This window comes from Mauremys reevesii, linkage group 4 (assembly GCF_016161935.1).
Source record: "Mauremys reevesii isolate NIE-2019 linkage group 4, ASM1616193v1, whole genome shotgun sequence".
Classification (NCBI taxonomy): Eukaryota; Metazoa; Chordata; order Testudines; family Geoemydidae; genus Mauremys; species Mauremys reevesii.
This window is the reverse complement of record NC_052626.1, coordinates 6,848,451-6,868,738: the sequence shown is the minus strand read 5'-3', so window position 1 is coordinate 6,868,738 and position 20,288 is coordinate 6,848,451. Positions and strand designations below refer to the sequence as shown.

At 41.4% G+C, this 20,288-nt stretch overlaps 2 protein-coding genes across 2 annotated transcripts in view; one reads left to right on the top strand and one right to left on the bottom strand.

Annotated features, from left to right (window-relative positions):
- Window positions 1-13,085, top strand: part of L2HGDH (L-2-hydroxyglutarate dehydrogenase) — a 33,460-nt gene extending 20,375 nt beyond the window's left edge. Inside the window, exons 5-10 of the mRNA XM_039536607.1 lie at window positions 2,844-3,006; window positions 3,745-3,779; window positions 5,598-5,765; window positions 6,250-6,407; window positions 6,542-6,673; window positions 11,576-13,085. Coding sequence (XP_039392541.1) covers window positions 2,844-3,006; window positions 3,745-3,779; window positions 5,598-5,765; window positions 6,250-6,407; window positions 6,542-6,673; window positions 11,576-11,771 — 852 coding nt within the window. The 3' untranslated portion in view covers window positions 11,772-13,085. The remainder of the gene's footprint in view (window positions 1-2,843; window positions 3,007-3,744; window positions 3,780-5,597; window positions 5,766-6,249; window positions 6,408-6,541; window positions 6,674-11,575) is intronic.
- A 2,519-nt stretch (window positions 13,086-15,604) lies between these two features.
- Window positions 15,605-20,232, bottom strand: LOC120404937. Its single transcript, XM_039538035.1, has 2 exons — window positions 20,090-20,232; window positions 15,605-18,461 (listed from the first exon to the last, which is right to left on the bottom strand). Exon 2 carries the CDS (start codon window positions 18,377-18,379, stop codon window positions 17,663-17,665), a length of 717 nt encoding a protein of 238 aa, XP_039393969.1. The 5' UTR covers window positions 18,380-18,461; window positions 20,090-20,232; the 3' UTR covers window positions 15,605-17,662.
- Between the last annotated feature and the right edge of the window lie 56 nt (window positions 20,233-20,288).

Here is a 20,288-nt window from a genome sequence, read left to right as displayed (position 1 = left end):
TCCCCGTATACCCCCACTCTCCCTGTCCCCGTGTGGCCCTGCATCATTGTGGTCCCCATTCAGCCAGGCACAGCTGCCCCAGTCCATGTGTATTCCTGCACACACCCCCATCCCCATGTGGCCCTGAACCCCCTCGTTCAATGTTTATACCCCAATAGCTCCTGTGCCTTGGCCCCAGTCTATTCTCCTTGCTAGCCCTTCTGAACTCCAGTCTGTGTGACCACCCCCCAGCCGCCTCGGGTGTCCCATTCTCTCTGTCCCCCTCATAGCCTGTGCCTCCGCACCTGCTCCCTTGGGGCGCTATGCGGAAGCTGCTTCTCCTCCTCCCTCTCTGCAGCTGGCTGTTCAGGCCTGTGAGCCAGCTGCCCTTTAGTGCCACAGCAGCCCCTGGTGGATGAAAGGTGGAATTGAAGCATGACCCCTCTTGCAGCTTTCTTTTGCCTCCCCATCAGAATCAGTTATTCTGCGGGGTGGGGAACGTAATTTCCAGTATAGATACCCAACTCCTTAAATATTATCCATACCATACATTTCAAAATGATTATAATGGCCAGTGAGCTACTGGCTCTCAGTAGAGACCTTACATGCCACCCTTTGGAGAACTAATATGCATGTATCTGACTATGGGAATCCCGGTACCACCCTATGCATGCCCCGTGCCCTCTGCCAGTTGACCCCAAGCAATCCCTGGGTGTCACACCTACAGCCTAAAACAGTGAGTCTCAAATAGTGATGAGCCAAAATAGACTCTTCTGTAATATTGATGTACCCAGGGTTGGATAGTTGGCCATTAGAAAGCTTTCCCCGTGGAGTGGGAATGGTTACCAATTCTCTTCCCCAGTTCAGAGCTCCTGTGTGTGAATTTTTGCTGAGAGGATCTTTTCTCTGTATAATAGTCCTCTTTAAAGCCCTACTTAATTTGCGATGTTGCAGATCCCGCACTATTTAGCTTCCATCGCAGTTTTGACAGCGGGCGTGCCAGCCGCCTCGGGACTGACAATGGGGGCTCCCACTGTCAGCCCTGGACTCCCACTGTCAGCTTTTCCAAATTACCACAAATAATAAGGGTCCATTATTATTTTTCCGTGATTTTCCATGTCTTGTCCAGAACTCAGCTGCAGTTATTTGACAGTCATCCCACAATTCAAGTAGGGCCTTATCGTGCAGTATTAGTGAAGCTGTGTAGCAAGTGCAAATCTCTATTCAGCTGGAAGCACACAGTTCTGATTCAAACCAGTTTGAATGTAGTCAGTTTTTGTGCTCGAATTGTTACATAACACTTTGCTCTCGCATGTATTTCTTTACTGTAAGAGGAGATCAGAAATGTGGTCAGCCTGTTAGTTTCAAGACTTTTTATTACTGTTTCTTTTGTTGAAAGAAAATTGGGAGGGAAACATCTCTGTATCGTTTCATCTGTAAGTTTTTTACTGTTGAAGTGGTTTGTGTGGGGGATTGCTAAGAAGTTACTGTAGTCATCTAGATTTATGTGGTAAAAAGACACAGACAAAAACCTGTCCGAAAGGGACTCTTAGTATGACCTTAATTTAGCTTTTGTGGCTATTGTGTAAAATATATAGAAATATATGTGTGCATTAATAATCTGGCTAAGCATTTAGCTCTGCAAGTGACTAAAATCAAGTGGGTCTGATTCAGTGCACGCTGGTATCCTGTGTTGATTCCTAACATCCTGAACAGAAGAGAACTGGCACAATATATTAATTATAAAGAGTGCATTGCTCTGTATATTAAATATATGAACAAAATTCATCAAAAGGAAACTTAAAACTGCATTATGGGTTTGAATCTTATTCTATTTATCTATCTAAGGTTTCTGAGCACTTCATAGTCTTTAATATATGTATCCCAACAGCTCTGTGAGGTAGGGAAGTGCTATTATCCCCATTTTCCAGATGGGGAGCTAAGGCATGGCTGTGTTCCTTACCAGTGCACTGAAAGAAATCAGTCATACAGGAAACCGAGTCCCTTTGATGCAAAGATAACCGTGTGCCAGTGCGTGACATAAGAATTTCACCTACCTTGCTTGGGCTCATGATAGTTATTCTAGGGGCTAGTTATTTTCTGGCATAGGAAAGTCCAGTTTTGGGAACAGACTAGTATTTCTGACATCCAGTTCAGGGAATAACTCACAGCAGAGGTGATGTAATTGGCTTTTAGTGACAGGAAGCCAGGGCCGCCCAGAGGTCTTCGGCAGCGGGGGGCCCTTCCCTCTGGACGCCGCGCCGTTCCCGAAGAAGACGCGCGGGCCCCCCCCGCCGCCGACCGCGCCCGCCGCGGGGGCGCTGCCCGCCGGGTGGCGGTGTGGGTGTGGGGGGGGCCGCGGGGGGCCCCCGTCTTCGGGGGCGGCGCCCCCGGCCCGAAGCCCCCGCCGCGCGCGGGCCGCGAACGGGCCGCGGGCGGGCGGGCCCCGCTCGTCGGCGGCGGCGGGGGGGTCCGCCCGTCCTCCGCCCGCGCCGACGGACGCCCCCGCGGCGGCGAGCGGCGGCGGCCCAGCCCGGCCCCCCCCAGCCCCCCCCCCCCCCCCCCCCCCCCCCCCCCAGCCCCCCGCCGGGGGGGGGGGGTGGGGGGGGGGGGGGGGGGCCTGGGGGGCCTCCCCCCTTGCCCCCCTCCCCTCTGCAGGAAGCACTAGAAACAACTACACTTTAGGGAAAATGTCAAGTGTGGCCATATGCACATTATATTGCACTGTCTGTGGTACAGGATTATACCATGCTGGAAGCAAGGGTTATATAACTTGATTTATAACTGAGAGCCATTCAGAGGCACACATCTTAGTTACCCACCTAACTTTTTTTTTTCCTGTAATTGATCCACTATCATTTTAGGGTGTGATGGCCCTTGATTCCCCATACACTGGCATTGTGAATTATAGACAAGTGGCCCAGTCCTATGCAGAAGATTTCCAGGAAGTGGGTGGTGCAGTCTTGACTGATTTTGAAGTAACAGACCTGGAGATGGCTAAAGAAAGTCCTTCAGAAAGTGAAGACGGTAAGCACTGCCTCTTCTCTCTTGTAACACTGCAATCTATTTTCATAACAAATTTTGACCTAAGGCCTTTATTGCAACTAAAAGTACTTGCAAGTGCTGTAGCTACTTTTCTTGTACATATTTTTGAAGCTCTCTTTTCAGTAGTAATTTTGTCTTTGGGCTAAATATATCATGCCAGCTGGGATATTTCATCAAATTGAAATAGCCCACTTTTTTCCCAGGGCAGATCACCTTTAAGAAGAAAAGTTATAATTTTCAACAAAAACAACGAGGAGTCTTTGTTAGTCATCTCTAAGGTGCCACAAAGACTCCTCGTTGTTTTTGCTGATACAGACTAACACAGCTACCTCTCTGAAACTTATAATTTTCAAGTGCATATAGAAAAAATGTCCAGTAAAATAGGACTCTCTCTTAGGTGAAACAAGTTATTCTCTCAGGATAGTTTCCGGCAGGTGAATATTGGGTGCACATGCTTATAACAGTGCTCTTTGCTTCTGTCTTGAAGAGCAGACTGAGTCTGCTTCAGATACACATCTCAGAATGTGGAAAGGGGTAATACAATATATGAAGGAAACAGAAACCGGTTAGGTTTATATTTATGAATCCCATCAGAACAATGCTTGCTGCATAGTCTGAGGTTCCCCGGTTGGACTCCAATCCTGAAAAGTTGGCTGTACTATCGGTTTTCTTTTTCTAGCATGGATTTGATTAACCTTTTTATATCTAATTCTCTTGCAGGGATGAAATATCCAGTTGTTGTTAGAAACTCTAAGGTAAGAATTAAGCCTAATATTGAATTGATTAATAGGAAAAAAATCTGCTGCATTTCTTCTTGGGAGTTACTGGCATGCTGTGAAAAACTAATCATATAATTCAAAAAATACTAAAACGTTGATAACATTGGACGTGCTAGATAATACAGTACCTGTTTATGAAGGCAAACTGACATGGTACACATCTGGCTAGGATCATGTTAAGATTTTACTGTAGATGGTAATGATATTAAAATATGTTGCATACTCTTTGTTTCATTCAGTTGACTGGTCTGTATTTGATCATTTAGGCCTTTTGTCTTGTTTGTGCTTTCCAACCACTATCTTCCCCACTTGTCTTTAGCTGTTGAAACTGCTTCTGAATTATTTTACCTGGAAGCTCATTGGGTTTCCATCTGTGTTCGATTCCTTAGTTCTCTGGATGTTTGTTTCACCCAGTTGTTCTTTGATATTTTTAAATGTCTTATACTTTAGTTTAATGCATCGTGCTTAGTTTCCAGTAGGCACCCTATCAATGCATTTCTCGATAGTAATAATCATGAGATTTTAATTCTAGCTGATAACCAATTTTAGACTTAACGTTTATTGTATGTAAATGCCTGGGGGCTAAAATTTGGAGTGCTAATCTTCAATTATCTCATTATAGATTTTTGCCTGAGATGATATTTTAGTGCAGTTTGATTATGAGGTTTGGTTGTTCAGAAATTTCTTTTTCAGGTTTGTCCTTCAGCTCCTGCCTCCACTATAATCAATTAAAATTACAAGGAAATATTTTTTATAACTTGAAAGCTATAAAGTACAATATAAAATGGTGTGTGGATTGTAATTATTATTGCAGCTCCGTTCGTGCTGCTTCTAATTGTGCCCGTTCCATTTTCATGAGTTAAAAAACAAACAAAAAAACCTTTCACGTTATAGGAACCCTTCCACCCCACCCCCCAAAAGAGTTTCCTCCGCAATAACTTTAAAGGCGACAGTTAGAATTTTTAATGTAAATAAGAATAAGAAGCCCAGCACTTGAAAACAGAGTAATGCCAAATTACTTTTCCTCTACACAGTGTTGAATATGCAATCACATAGAGCTCTTGAATATGCAAACTATGAATTGACACTACCTTTAGAATTGTAGGTTTCAGAATTGTAGCTTCTCACAGTTTGTGGACTGAAGTTGATTTTTGAACGTAAAGAGATCCTTTAAAAAAACAGCCTTATTTAATCAAACACACGGTGGTTGGTTAAATATACCACCGCTATAACAGAAACCATCAACAAAAACCTGTCAGGGAGCTGCATGCTGGAATGGCACCAGTATTCCTGATGTTTGAGTGAAATAAGGAAATTCCAAGGGGAAAAGTTCATTTACCTGGAGGATCTAAATCTCTGATTTAGGCATGATGGGTCTTATGTATTTGTGTATTATACACAGGCACATTTATTTGAGAGGGCAAACAGCTATGTTCCATGCATTGCACTTGAGGAAGGCAATCCAACAACTGATATATTAGTTATTTTTTTTCCTATAAGGATTCTTCCAACTTTTTGTAAACTACTTGCTGTATTACCATTTTAGGAAGCCAGATGTAGAGGCACTGCCCTCTCTTTCAGGGTGGGGAAGGAAGGAAGAATATTTTCAAGAATTAAATAAAAATAAACTACAAAAATGTTATCCACTTCCAGCATGCAAAATACCTGATCTTTCAAAGGTGTGATTGTTGTTCTTTCTGATCCTGGCTTGTTTTTTTTTGTGGTTTGTAGGTTAATTTTTCTTCATCTTCTTCATCTGTTGAATTTGTAGTTGTGGGGTTTGTTTTTTGGCAGGGAGAGGAAATCCGCTGTCAACATATCGTGACCTGTGCAGGTCTTTACTCGGACCGCCTGTCCGAAATCAGTGGATGCAGCCGTGAGCCTCGCATTGTGCCCTTCCGTGGAGACTACTTGGTGTTAAAGCCAGAAAAATGCTATATGGTTAAAGGAAACATTTATCCAGTACGTACTATTCTGTGCATTTCACAATGTGAACCGAGTGCTGCTGACACAACTTCACGGTTTTGGGTAGTCTTTTTTTAAAAAATTAAATATTGAATTGTTTAAATTAGAATTATGGCAGTTGACTTTCAGTAGAGATGCCCAGATACATAATATACTCACTTGACTTTTACCAGAATAGCTGAAGACAAAAGAAGAAATGATAGTTATTATCACCCATCAGAGTGATTACTTGCCCTGTGTGAGGATAGTAATTACTTGGCAAGCGTGAGGATAATCTTGAAAGGCTGTAATAAACATTTTTTTCTCTTCTGTTATATCTTTTGACTAACTTCTAAGTCCACAGTAAATCATAAATGTTTTCTGTGTCTCCTGGAAAGTGACTGACTTTCACATTCCTGAGAATGTTATTGGATCAAACAATTATGTTGTTGTCTCTAAATCGTCTTTTGAATGGAGTTACAGTTCTCGTTTTCCGCTGCAGGTTCCTGATCCTCGGTTTCCCTTTCTGGGAGTTCATTTCACACCAAGGATGGACGGCAGTGTTTGGCTTGGTCCTAATGCAGTGCTAGCCTTTAAGCGAGAGGGTTATAAATTGTATGACTTCAGTGCCAGAGACTTTATAGATGCAGTTGTATATAGGTAATATCTTCATTTCAGTATTTTTTTGGTTGGTTGATTTTTTGCTGAATGGGAGGGGTCCACCACTTTGTATGCAGTTAGTATGCAGGAGGCCTTTCTGTTATCTACAAATGTTGTTTTGTCTCACTCTCTAGTGGTTTATGGAAACTGGTGTTCAGAAACGTCTCTTACGGAATGAGTGAAATGTACAGAGCATGTTTCCTTAGTGCACAGGTGAAGCAACTTCAGAAGTTCATCCCTGAAGTTACCATCAGTGATATACTCAGGTAAAAATTTTCAGTTAGTAGAGTCTACGATCCCAAGTAGTGGGAGTGCTGCGGACACTGCACAGCAGAGACCCTGTTGGGGATCGCTGCTCTGGTTTTTAACAACCTGTTCTCTTGGGAGCAACATTGATGGGGGTCTGGGAACAACAGCCTGCCCTCGGTATGGGGGAGAATGTTGCGGTAATGTGGGGCTTTTGCGGGAAGATGAAAATGGGGGATGGTTGGAAAATTTGAAGGGTCAGAGGATCCTAGAGGAAGAACCCTGAGGTGCAAGACGGAAGAGGAAATCTCCTCTTTGTGGCTTATGCTCTTTTCCACCTAGTAAAGCAGCTTTAGTGGTTATTGTCTGTGACACAAAACCAGTAACAATCTTCTGATTTTCTGGTAGCCAGGGGAAGAATGTTAGGGTAAGCTACACTGCAATGTAAGCCTAGGATTCAGACTCAGGCTTAAGCCTAGCCCCCTCCCATCTACACACAAATCATGCTGACCCAGGACCCCACAGAGGTACAGGGTCCAAGCCTGAGTCAAGCATTCAAGCCCTAATGCTTTCCAGTGTAGACGCCGCCCCGCTGGACTTGTGCTCTCGAAGTCTGCCAAAAGTATTCCACAGTCCCATGGGCCAACTTTCTTTGTCCTTTGGACAGTCAATTTTTCCCACATTGCACCATGAACAAAGAGCGAGAGCAGCCACATTTTGGGAGGGCGCTAGGAAGTCTGGGACATAGGTGGTTGGCCTTGGGCCAGCATAATGCAATGTAGATGGCAGAGCCCTAAGTGTCAGTAATTCCTGAGGGTTACAAATGAGTGTAGACACTCAAGCCCTAGGTTAACAAACCCACGTTCTTTTAACTTGAGTTCTCCTAAGCCTGGGTTTACACTGCAGTGTAGACATACCCTAGTGCAGTGTTTCTCAAATGCGGCCACCAGAGGCCTTTTTTGCGGCCACATCCTCCTGGGCTGTGATTGGGGGGAGTGGAAGCAGTGCCCCCTCTCCCAGGGCCACCAGTGGGGGTTTTGCCCTGCCCCCCCCCCCATGGAGACACAAACGCTAGAGGTGCAGGCAGCTGATGAATGCCCCACTTTCCCGAGGGCGGGTGGGCAGTCTTTAGCCACGGGGCTTTGGGTTCCATCCAGGCTCTGGTCCCAGGCTCACCACCCACACTGTCATCCTCACTCTGAGGTCACCAAAAAATTTGTTGTGAGAACCCCTGCTGTGGCTGGCCGGTGTCAGCTGACTTGAGCGCCGGTTACAGGGCCGTTTAATTGCAATGTGGGTGCTCTGGCTGGAGTCAGGGCTCTGGGACCCTGCAAGGGGGGGGGGTCCCCACAGGCCAGGCTCCAGTCCAAACCCGAACAGCAACGGGTTGTGATGAAAGGCAAAAGATCAGACTGGAGGGAGGTTACAATTGAAGTTTCTTAGTGATCAGTTTTGGGACCAGTCTTATTCAATATTTGTATTAATGACCTTGACACAAAACGTAGGAGTGCGCTAATGAGACTTGCTGATAATACTAAGTTGGGAGGCACCATCAATACCAAGGAGGATTGGGACATTTCTCAGGAAGATCTGGGTGACCTTGAAGACTGGAGTGATAGAAATGGGATAAAATTCAAGAATACAAAGTGGAAGGTCATGTACTTGGGGTCTAATAATAAGGATTTCTGCTACAAGCTGGGGGCTCGTTGGTCAGAAGCAACAGAGGAGGAGAGAAACCTGGGTGTGTATGTCGATCACACAATGACAATGAACCACCAGTACTGATGTGGCTGTGAAAAAGGCAAATGTAAGCCTAGTGTGTATTAGGTGAAGCATTTCCAGTAGAGACAGAAGAGACTGGGTGCCTGGGCAACAAAATGGCAGATGAAATTCAGTGTTGTTAAATGCAAAATAATGCACATTGGAAAGCATCATCCCAACTATCCATATAGATTGATAGGGTCTAAATTAGCTGTTACCACTCAAGAAAGAGATCTTGGAGTCATTGTGGACACTTCTCTGGAAGCATCCACTCAGTGTGCAGCGGCAGTCAAAAAGCGAACAGAATGTTGGGAACCATTAGGAAAGTGATAGATAATAAGACAGAAAATATCATATTGCCTCTGTATAAATACATGGTACGCCCACATCTTGAATACTATGTGCAGATCTGGTTGCCCAATCTCAAAAAAGATATATTGGCATTGTAAAAGGCACAGAAAAGGGCAACAAAAATGATTAGGGGTATGGAACAACTTCCATATAAGGAGAGATTAATAAGACCAGAACTTTTCAGCTTGGATAAGAGACAACTAAGGGGAGATATGATAGAGGTCTATAAAATCATTACTGGTATGCAGAAAGTAAATAAGGAAGTGTTTATTTAATCCTCATAACACAAGAGGTGACCAAATGAAATTAATAGGCAGCAGGTTTAAAACAAACAAAAGGAAGTCTTTTTTCACAGAATGCACAGTCAACCTGTGGAACTTCTTGCCAGAGGTGGTTGTGAAGGCCATGACTATAACAGGATTCAAAAAAGTTCTAGATAAATTCATGGAGGATAGGTCCATCAATGGCTATTAGCCAGGATTGCAGAATTGTTGTTCACTTCCATTCCAATACCCACCCTCCTTACCCCTCTGTCGGAGTAGCCGTCAAGAAGGCACTGAGGGGGTGGCAGGTCGGCAGGGTCATATATTGAGCGCCACGAAGGCGCCACTCCAGGGGGCTCCCCGGCTGACCTGACGGGAGCTGCTAAGGGAAAAAGTTTCCAACAACTGTGCACGTGGTGCGATTGTAATGGACGTGAACAACACATTTAGAAGAACAACAGTTACAAGAAGGCGAGTAACCGTTTTTTTCAGCTGTTGGGTTAGTGTGCGGGTGCTGGGGGGTGCTGATGGCCTGTGTTCTACAGGAGATCAGAGGACATAATCTGGGGGTCCCTTCTGGCCTTAAACTCTATGATTCTATATTAAACCACTCGCTTTCAAAGTGCTGTTTGCATTTCTGCTTTTGAGACCTTTTAAATGTTATCCACTGCTCAGATGTCTGCATCACTGGGATAAGTTGTGTGAACCACAAATATTCAGATATCCCCAGTGCTTTTAAATGTCTTAAACAATTGACATTCCTAATCATCTTGCAATCCTTGTCATCATCATTTCTAAAATTAGCATCAATACAAGATTAATGCCTGTAGAAGTCTAGAAAGGCCATATGCAAACCACTCAAATTTAAATTTGTCTGTTACTATATGTGACATCCCATCCTGCTGGATTCGGCCTGTTGGTATGCCACGTTAATGGCTGCTACAGAAAAGCTTGGTCCACTCTCAGTCTAAGGACTGTCTAAGCAAATTATTCTGGAATAGTTTTGCTGATTATAACAGTGGATTAAGCTAATTTGGAATAAGAGACTCTTCTTCAGGAGTATGAGCGTCCACACATGGAGTTAATCAGGAATAGCTAATCTTTAAATTCGCACCCTACTTTATTCCAGATGAACTGTCGTGTGTAGACAAGGAATCCTTAAATGGTTAATATTACTGGCATACAGAGAATCATCAGGGTAAACTCAAGATGAAAACCTTCCATGTAGCCTTCTCCCTGCTCAAAGGGTTTTTAAACAAACATGGCTGGCTTGCAGTCATTCTTCCACATAAGCATCAAGTGCGCAAACTGCAGGACAAGCCTAAGGATGGTGCGATGATTAGAATGCTACCCTGGGACTTGGGAGACCCGGTTCAGTTCCCTGCTCGGCCTGTGTGACCTAGGGCAAGTCGCTACAGGCTTGTTCTACATGGGGAAACTTACAGGCATAACCATCCTTGTATAATTATACTACTGTATTCAGACCAAAATCACACTCTTATTATGGACTGAGGGTCTCATATAGTGACATAAACCAAACTGGGAAAAAGCACTTTTATTCTGGAATAACAGTGCACTCATGGAGAGTTATAGCAATATAATGATACCAGTAAACTTCTTCGTGTTGACAATCCCTTAGTTTTTCCAGGCCTCAGTTCCCCATCTGTAAAATAAAGAAGCTCCATGGAGTGCTGTGAGGGTGAACACATGAAAAGATTGTGAGACATTGGATACGGTGGTAAAGGAGGCCATACAAATACCGATGATAGATGTGATCAATCCAGTAAGCAGGTATGCTGCTGCATTCGGCATTGCCTGCAAACAGCCCTACAGGAAGCTCCACTAAGAGGGAAATACAGTAACTGAGCCTCATAGTCATATTTCACTGCTGGGATGTCAGCATGGAATAGCTGTCTATGACAACAGCCTACACAAATTGCACAGCTGCAGAATATTTTTTCCATGTCACATCTGATTTACGGCTTTCCATAGGAAGGGCATGGTGCCCAAATGGTACAAATATTCTTTAGTAACAAAATCTCTATACAACAGTATGTATGTAGGGTAAGTATAATGGTGGCTGTGAGCTAATATCCATCTCCCTTATTGACAAGAGAAAATTGGAGAAAATTCAGATATTTGTGGCCGAAGTATTTTAGTGGTGTTTATGCTAAATGACTTGCCCAGATCACAGGGGGCAAGTAAGTGTCAGAGCTTGGATGAGATCTAGTGTAGTTGTATTTTTAGACCACATCTCTCTCAGGTTTAGAATGAAATAGACGAGCGCTGGTCTGCTCCCTTGTTTCTGTGACTTGCTAGCGATCCCCATCTCACCTCAAGGGGATTCAGAAGTAACACCATGTTATAAACTGACATGTTTTGTAACTGATCATTGCTAATTCCTAGATCCTGGTTCACTTTTAAATGCTCTAAAGGGAATTGACAGTATTGTGTTTAGCATGTCTCACAACTTGGTGTGGTTTATTAGATAATATTAGCCCATGCTGTTTTCTTTCTAATGACCAAGTCTTCCTTTTGTTTTTGCAGGGGTCCATCTGGAGTAAGAGCCCAGGCCTTGGACCAGGATGGAAATTTGGTAGATGACTTTGTATTTGATGGAGGCACTGGCGATATTGGAAGCAGAGTGCTTCATGTCAGAAATGCCCCATCTCCTGCCGCTACCTCCTCCCTTGCCATTGCAAAAATGATTGCAGATGAAGTGGAGCGAAGATTTGGCTTGTGAAATGAACTGGCACCACACTGGTTGTATCCACTCTTGGTTAGCTGTGTGACTGCACTGAATGAAGTCTGCAGTTTGTCAGAGTGAAGATAAATTGGAAGTCATCTTGTTCGGCAGATGAACGCTGTCATTTAGGCTGTAGAATACAAAACTGACATTTCAGTTGTTTGCCTCCATAAGCCTTTACTTCTCTGCTTACTAAACGTAGGAGATGTGAGATCAGATACGTCCTGGGGGAATGGAGGGCACCCCCAAAATACAGTATTAATGAGGGGACAGGAATCAGGGAGTGCCCAGTTGGAAGAGAGAAAAGAGCCACCTTCAACTGCAGAGGCAGTGACATCTCCTTCCCCACCAAAGAGCTGCCTCTCTGCACAGGGTGCCAGCACTAATTGCTGCTCTATGGTCACTAGAGGGCTGTAGAAGGAACAGAAAGAGTCATTGCCAAATGGGCTGCCCGCACTCTGATTTCCCATGTTCGCTGGTTTAAACAGGACCTCCCAGCATCTTCACTGCAGCAAGGTGGCCCCTTGAGGCATCATGGCCAGGGAGAGGCTGTGATGGTCCCTCTCTCTTTCAAGAGATTGGAGAATTTCACCTCCCAACTAATGAACAAAATGAGAAAAACTGGTGAACGCCCTTTAAGGAATGTGGAATATGGAAGTACCGTAAACAATCCTTTGTCATTGCATCATTGGGGAGCTGCTGAAAATGTTATTTGACATTCAAAGCTTTCTCCCGTAATGCAGAGTACCTGAAATAGGCACAAGCCCAACAATTGGTTTTATATTTCCTTTGGATGTCTTGCTTGGTTTACATACACACACAGTCATTCATAGTCCAGATGAGCTAGACAAGCACTGTCTGCCTACAGAGATCAGAGAGAGATCAATAAAAACCATTTTTATAAAAACAAAACATGGGGGTCAGTGAAGAGCAACTAATTATTCTTAAAGACAGATAGTGCAAAATGAGCTTTTGTGCAGCATATTGAGCATTCAGAGGAAAATCTACTTCATAAAAACAATGTGAATGGGAGGAAGTTACAGAAACCTGTCTTTAGTTGAGTCATTTTGTACACTACTTTCACTGTGAGTCCAAATAGCAGTGAGTCATGAAAGTTTCCCACTTCCAATCATCTGTTGGTAGGAGGGGACCTTCAAGAGTACTGATTGGTATCACTGAAAGACACACTTGTGAACTTTGTATTTCCTCTGCCACTTGCCACTTCAAACACTATGAAATGCTTTCAGAAGTGTGCCTGGAAGTGAAAGTGTTCCCTGGAATGCAGAGAATGTTCATTAAAATCTGGGGACTTAAAACAACCTCTCTCCTGACTGAACTATGAGTGTCTACTATGTACAGCATAATTACTACAAAAAAAGATAATTGTATGGCCCCAGGGACGTAATGCTGCAAAGTACACTTTAAAAGCATGTGTGCATGGGATGTTGGGAAATGGAGATAATTAAGGGTGGTTAGCTACCAGACAATTTGCCCCCCCCCCTTTTTTTTAGATTACCTTCTAGATTTCTGTTATATACGTACAAATTCAGGTACATAAACAAATTCTACATCTCTGGTATTCTTGAGAACTCCCAGTAAACTTAATATGTCAATTTATAAACCCAAATAATTAGCCTCTTGAAGAGAAATCTTTATGCACATTATTTTTAACCAAAATAAAGGTAGGATGGGATTCCAGATGCTTCAAATACTAACGCAGTATGGTTGAGCAAGAATCATAGCTGCACAGCTAAAATAGGTCCTGTCACCAAGTGTTGCCTATCAACAGTAAATACAAGAAGATTGCAAAGTAACTTCCTCCTACGTGAGGTGTGGCTCTAACATGTATTAACAGAATAAAGAATGTTAAAAAGTAAACCAGTCATGCACTTTGACTCTTCAATCAGGGAGTTTAAATGTACAGCCTGATCGTTTTATAAGGAATTCTCTTTTAATTAAATTTCAGTGAAATAACTGTTCGGGCTAAAGCTTATTAGATGCTTTTTAGTTCTGAATCTTTTATCAAATTATGTAAAATAGTCTTTATTTCTGCTGAGAGTTGTAAACAACTTTTTTTTTTAAAGGAAACATTTTAAAATTCTGTAAATTGCTACAGTAGTGGTGTTAGCACATAAGTGAAGTTTTGTCCAAGAAGTGTGAATAAAATGTCCAGTTCGCTTGTATTGTTCCAATATCATGTCCTTTTGTATTTTGTGATTAAAAATATTACATTAGCACTCCCCATTCACCCCACTGAATATAAGGCATACATATTGTTCTTGATTTGCAGGAAAGTTCCCATTGGTGGTCTGTAGAGTTAAACACCAATTTCAGGCAGTCTGTGGCTCTGTGTATAGAAATACATAGATTTGCTTAAAGAGAGAGTTCTTTCTTTCCCACATAGGAATATGTGTGATCAGTAGGATTACCTAGAGCCATCTATAAGAATGAGCTGAACGTCTCTTCTGAGGAGGTTCTGATTAAATGCACTCACTTTCCTCTCAGGATCACTCAGAAACTTGAAGCCCAGGAACATACTGCACAACAAGGACAACAAATGGGAAACTGCTTGTCCTTCTGCAGTGCCTCTGATAATTAAATTCCAAGCATATAAATAGGCCATTTTACTAACTCTGGTTTTAAAGGGATTTTGTATCAGATGGACTATACACAAACCAAATATAAATCACTTTTAATAGGGTTTGAAAAATGTCATGATTTACCTGGAATTGGCAAGTGTCCTGGAAACATGAGGGCCTGGCTATCTCCTGCTATGCATTTGTGGGCAGGGTTCAGAGATTCAGAAGGGACCATTGTGATCAGCTAGTCTGACCTCCTGTGTAACACAGGTCAGAACTTTCCCCAGAATAATTCCTAGAGCAGATCTTCTAGAACAACATCCAATCTTGATTTTAAAATGTTCAGTGATGGAGAATCCAACAGGACCCTTGGTAAGTTGTTCTAATGGTTAATTACTCTTGCCATTAAAAATTGCACTTTAGTTCTAGTCTGAATTTGTCTTGCTTCAACTTCCAGCCATTGGATCATGTTATGCCTTTCTCTGTTAGATTGATGAGCCCATTATTAGATATTTGTTCCTCATGTAGATACTCTTAGACTATCTCTTAGACAGATCTCTCTTTAATCGTGTCTTTGTTAAGCTAAATAGATAGACTCAAGGAGCAAAATCTTTATAAGGCCAGTTTTTTAATCCTTTCATTATTCCTGTGCTCTTCTCTTAACCCTCTCCAATTTATTAACATCCTTCTTGAATTGTGGGCATCAGAACTGCTTGCACTATTCCAGCAGCGGTTGCACCGGTACTAAATACAGAGGTAAAATGATCTCTCTGCTTCTACTGGAAATTCCCCTGTTTATGCGCATAAGAACTGCATTAGCCCTTTTGGCCACAGAGTCACACTGGGGGAGGGGGGTCTCATGTTCAGCTGATTAGCTACTATGACTCACTTTTTCAGTCACTGCTTCCCAGGATAAAGTCTCCCAGCCTATAAATATGGCCTACATTCTTTGCTCCTAGATGCATACATTTACATTGAGCTGCATTAAAATGCTGCTTGCTTGCTTGCACCCATTTTACCAAGCAATCAAGCTTGCTCTGAATCAGTGACCTGCCCTTTCATTATTTACCACTCTCCCAATTTTTGCATCATCTGCAAACTTAATCAGTGATGATTCAATGTTTTCTACCAGGTCATTGATAAAAATGCTAAATAACATAGGGCCAAGAACTGATGTCCACTGGAAATACACCTGCTTGATGATAATTCCCTGCTTACAATTACATTTCAAGACCTATCGTTTAGCCAGTTTTTAATCCATTTAATGTGTACCATGTTAATTTTATATTGTCATTTTTTATCAGAACATCATGCAGCACCAAGTCAAACGCCATACAGAGGTCAGTATATTAAATCAACAATACTACTTTTATCAACCAAATTTGTAATCGCATCGAAAAGAGATATCACGTTAGTTTGACAGGGTCTATTTTGAATAAACCCCTGTTGATTGGCATGTATTACATTACTCTCCTTAAATTGTGTATTAATCAATTCCTGTATCAGCTGCTCCATTATCTTGCCTGGGATCGATGTCAGGCTAACAGGCCTATAATTACGCCCATCATACTGTCTACCCTTTTAAAATTTGGTACGTTAGGTTTCTTCCAGTCTCCTGGAATTTCCCCGGTGCTCCAAGACTTATTGAAAATCAACAGTAACAGTCCAGCAAATGCCTCAGTCAGCTCTTTTAAAACTCTTGGATGTTATCTGGACCTGCTGATTTTAAAATGTTTAACTTTGGTAGCTTCTGTTTAACACCCTCTAGAGCTACGAATGGAGAGGAATGAGTGTTCTCACCACGCGATGAGACTCTATCGTCTGCTGCTGTGCCCATCGCCCAGGATAAAGTATCCAGACTGCGGTGGTCAGCTGCTCCCAGTGTAGACTACTGACACTTTGCCACAGTTCTGGCAGCAGTGAAAGGGAGCTAGTAATTGCAAAGGGTGCCCTCCTAAAGTTACGTGGGTTCCAAAGGAGCAGAAGAAACTGTACAGAAACTCCTCACTGAAAGTCATCCCAGTTAACGTTGTTTCGTTGACATCTCTCTTGTTCATTCAATTCCTTTTTGAAGTCTTTCTTGTTTATCCAATTCTTTTTCGAAGTCGTCATCTTCTGAAGAATTGATGCTTGAATTATCTCCATTTCCCCATGAAGATTGAAGACGTCTCCAGGATGGATGCTCAAACAAGTTCAGAGTGGAGATGGAAGTTTGAGAACAGCCTGCTATTTCTGAAGGATGTGAACTTTCCAAAACCACAAATTTGATTGTTGATGACTCCTTTTGTTGTGTTTCATTTTCTTCAACCTCTTTCGCCGAGTTCAAATGTAGCAATAGATTTTGTTTTTCGAGTTGTCGAGCAATATCAAGGAGCCCTTCCTTTGCCTTTGGTATTTCCCTTGAGGTAAGAAGAATCCGATATCGTGGGTCAACATAAACTCCAGCAAGGAAATGAATATTGTCAAAAAGCTTCTATTTGAGTTTCTGCATGGAGGACAGAATTGCTTCTGCAATTTGTCCACCATTTTCTTGCAAGAATTTTGACAGTTTTCGCCAATCCTTCATTAAAACTCCCAAGGTTACATAGACAGCTTGAAGATTCATGGTTGTTTGGTTTGGCTTTGCCAAGAGGTCTCACAGGTTCTTCACTTTGCCCCATTCTGGTTCTGTTAACTTGAGTGCTCTTATTCCAGCAGCAGCCAATTGTTCACAGTAAGATTGAAAAACGAGAAGCCGATCAATCATTGCAAATGTTGAACCCCAGCGAGTCACAGTATCCAATGATTGAGTTACCCCATGTAAATCAAGCAGAACACTTCAAATACTTGGGGTTCGTAGTTTGACAATTACTTGTCAAATTTTTGCCAGAAATTTCTTTGCGTGTTCCTTGTTCAGTCCATCCCAGATTGCCAACTGAAAAGTGTGAATAGTCTTTTGGACTTTTGAGTCATCCTCATGAAGCCAGATGTTGGAAGTATGAGACTAGGGTCATTAACCCATTGCGCAGCAGCATCCATGTTGAGTTCGATTTCATCCATTCCTTTAGTTCCTTCATCAGGCAAAATAGCTTCAGTTCTGTTCACATCCCTGTTCTCAGAGGTAGAAATGGTTTCATTGTCCTCACTGAAATTTTTAACAGCACACATCATGTTTGCTGCATTGTCAACGCAGATGCTTAGCACTTGCATTTCACTGATCCCAAATTTTTCTAAAATAGCTTTTACTTGACTTTTCACGTACAAAGAGTTGTGATGCCCTTCACCGTTGATTATGTCTAAGGTTTTTGCCACAGTTTTATCTTTTCCTTCTTAGTAGTACTGAGTATTGATTGCAAGGAAATTTCTGTTTCCATGGGTTGCCACATGCATTTTCAGGTAGCACAATTTTTGCTCCAAAGCTTTCTTGAGCTCTTTGCAACCAGACTCAGCTGTGCTGACAATTATATGACGAACCGCATCGTGCCCCGTTGAAATGCCAAGCTGCCGATCCATTTCACCTGCAATTTTTTTGAATCCTTTGTTCTTTAGCCTGAAGGTAGTGAGCGGTGTTGAACTCAAGCAAACCATTTCCATCATCCCTTCACGGAAAGCATTGGCATCCATGATGACTGTAACCTTTGAGGACTTCAAATATGAGTCAAGTTTTGTTTGCTCAATTTTGGGTTTCTTTTCAGATAAAGCTCCACAAAAAATCTTTTCTCCAGGAGTTTTCAAAGAGACAGATGAATGTTGTTCAGCCACGTCAGCTTTCGGTTTTGCCTCATCTTCCTGGTCCTTTTTTGTAACCAGAGCTGCATAGTTTTCAGGATGGTTATGTTTTACATGCCACCAAAGGTTGAAACTTTTCACGGCACTTGCTTCACTTGTCTTGAAGCTACATGGTTTGAGCTCGCCATTCACTTCCTTTTCCACCTTGCACATTGCCAATTTCTTCTTTGCTTTTCCCAAAAGCTCAAATTGGGGCTTTTCAAATTCAAAAGTAAAGACGTCGTTGAGATCCTTTTCCATAAATTGGCTATCGATCATGGGGGCAGATTTGATTTTTTGGTTGAAGCCATGGCCAAATCTTCTTGTGCTACTACTGCATCCAAATGTTTCTTGTTATGATCTTTGAAAAGCAATGAACAAAAGCATTACATTTTTTTATAATGTACCTGCATGTGATATCTTAACCACTTAAGGTACTTTGAATTTATTTTGGATTTTCTGGACAAAAATGATCACATTTTCTTTTTACACAAAATTATTATTAAAGTATATTTTAATATTTTAACATTTCTTGCAGTTTTAATTAAATAAGAGGTATTTTAATATACATAATTAATATAATTTTTTGTTTATAAATTGCAAGTTACTTTTTCTTATGAAATGTGGTAAAATATTCAAAATATTTTCCAAGTTTTTAATTAATATCTAAAAATGCTTTAATATAGATATATCAATGAAATTTGGTATGTGCCATAGCGTTAGTACGAGCAATTGCTGTTCTACAACATTAATTGTTGGGAAGTAACGAGGCTACACGTTTCCAGCCTGATGAAGGAAAAACATATTTCCAAAAATGTGCTCTCTTTACTAAAAGGACTGTGCTTGCAGTTTGAATCCACTTTCCTGTTGAAGTTTATTTCCAACGTTCTATCATGCAACATCATTCAAATAAAATTATTTAAACTACAGGCGTCGTGAACTGGGGGGATTGGGCCAATTTTATTTAATATTTTTAAAATCTTTGACTATTTAAGACATACAACCCTGGATATGATTTAATGCTAAAACATTGCATTAAAATGATCCTCTTAATTTATTTTGTTTAATTAACGGTTTCTGAGAAAACTGTTTAAAAATTTTAATCTGCTTAGATGCTTAGAATGATACAAACAATTTTACATATTACTTATTTTTCAACTTTGGAACCATACATTTTAAATGTAATAAATAATAACCAAAAATTATTAACTTATTATGGAACATAATATTACCTGTCATAGCCAGGGGCAGTTGCCTTTCTTGAAATATGAAATAAAAGTGACCAACCGCCATTTTGGGATGCTTATGGTTTAAATAATTTTGGATAATGTAATATGGTAGCACATACTAACGCTGAGACATACACATAATTTCATTACTTTATATTAAAGCATTTTTGAGATATTAATCAGAAATTAACTTTTCATCACCTCCTTGAAGGGACAGTAGCTCCCTTAGGAAGAATTTTAGGACATGGGTTCACAGAAATGTTTTTTCTTAAAATGACCTAAGGATTCACCCCCAAAGTTGTGTTGGACATTTTCCAATCACTCAGGATATATCACAAAAATCACTCCTAATTTATGCAAAAATGTTTACTGTATATTTATATGCCTGCTGCACATGACTTTTTCCGTAAATTTAAAATTACAAACAACACTACCAAAAGACCATTGAACAGATGACATATAAAATAATTCCGCCAGAGTGATATGGGAGCATGTACAAATGAACAAATGTACCGGTAACGGGAGCCTGTGTGAGAAAGGAGCTTAAGTGGTTAATATCTCATGCGATATCTTAATATATCAATAAACAAAAACATATTTTTGCACTATAGCTGTTTATGATATCTTAAATATTGTGTTTTGCATCACACTTTTCCGTAATCACAGCACTTAGCGTGTCTTGTTGATCAACCCTTACAAAAGAAGTATCAACACATACTAATCCTAACTATCTAACTAATCTACGTGAGTATGTACTCACCTAACCTTGGCACAAGGGTGGGAGCAGTCTGCAGTGTTGCCGGATGTCTGACAATTATCTGAATCTTTAATAAAACATCTCCAGAAAACGTTGTAATTTTGTATCTGTACATTAAATCTTGATTTCATTTCGATGAAAATGAGAATAACTGTAACATATTACGTAAAGTAGTAAAGTAGATGTTAATATAAATTGTTAT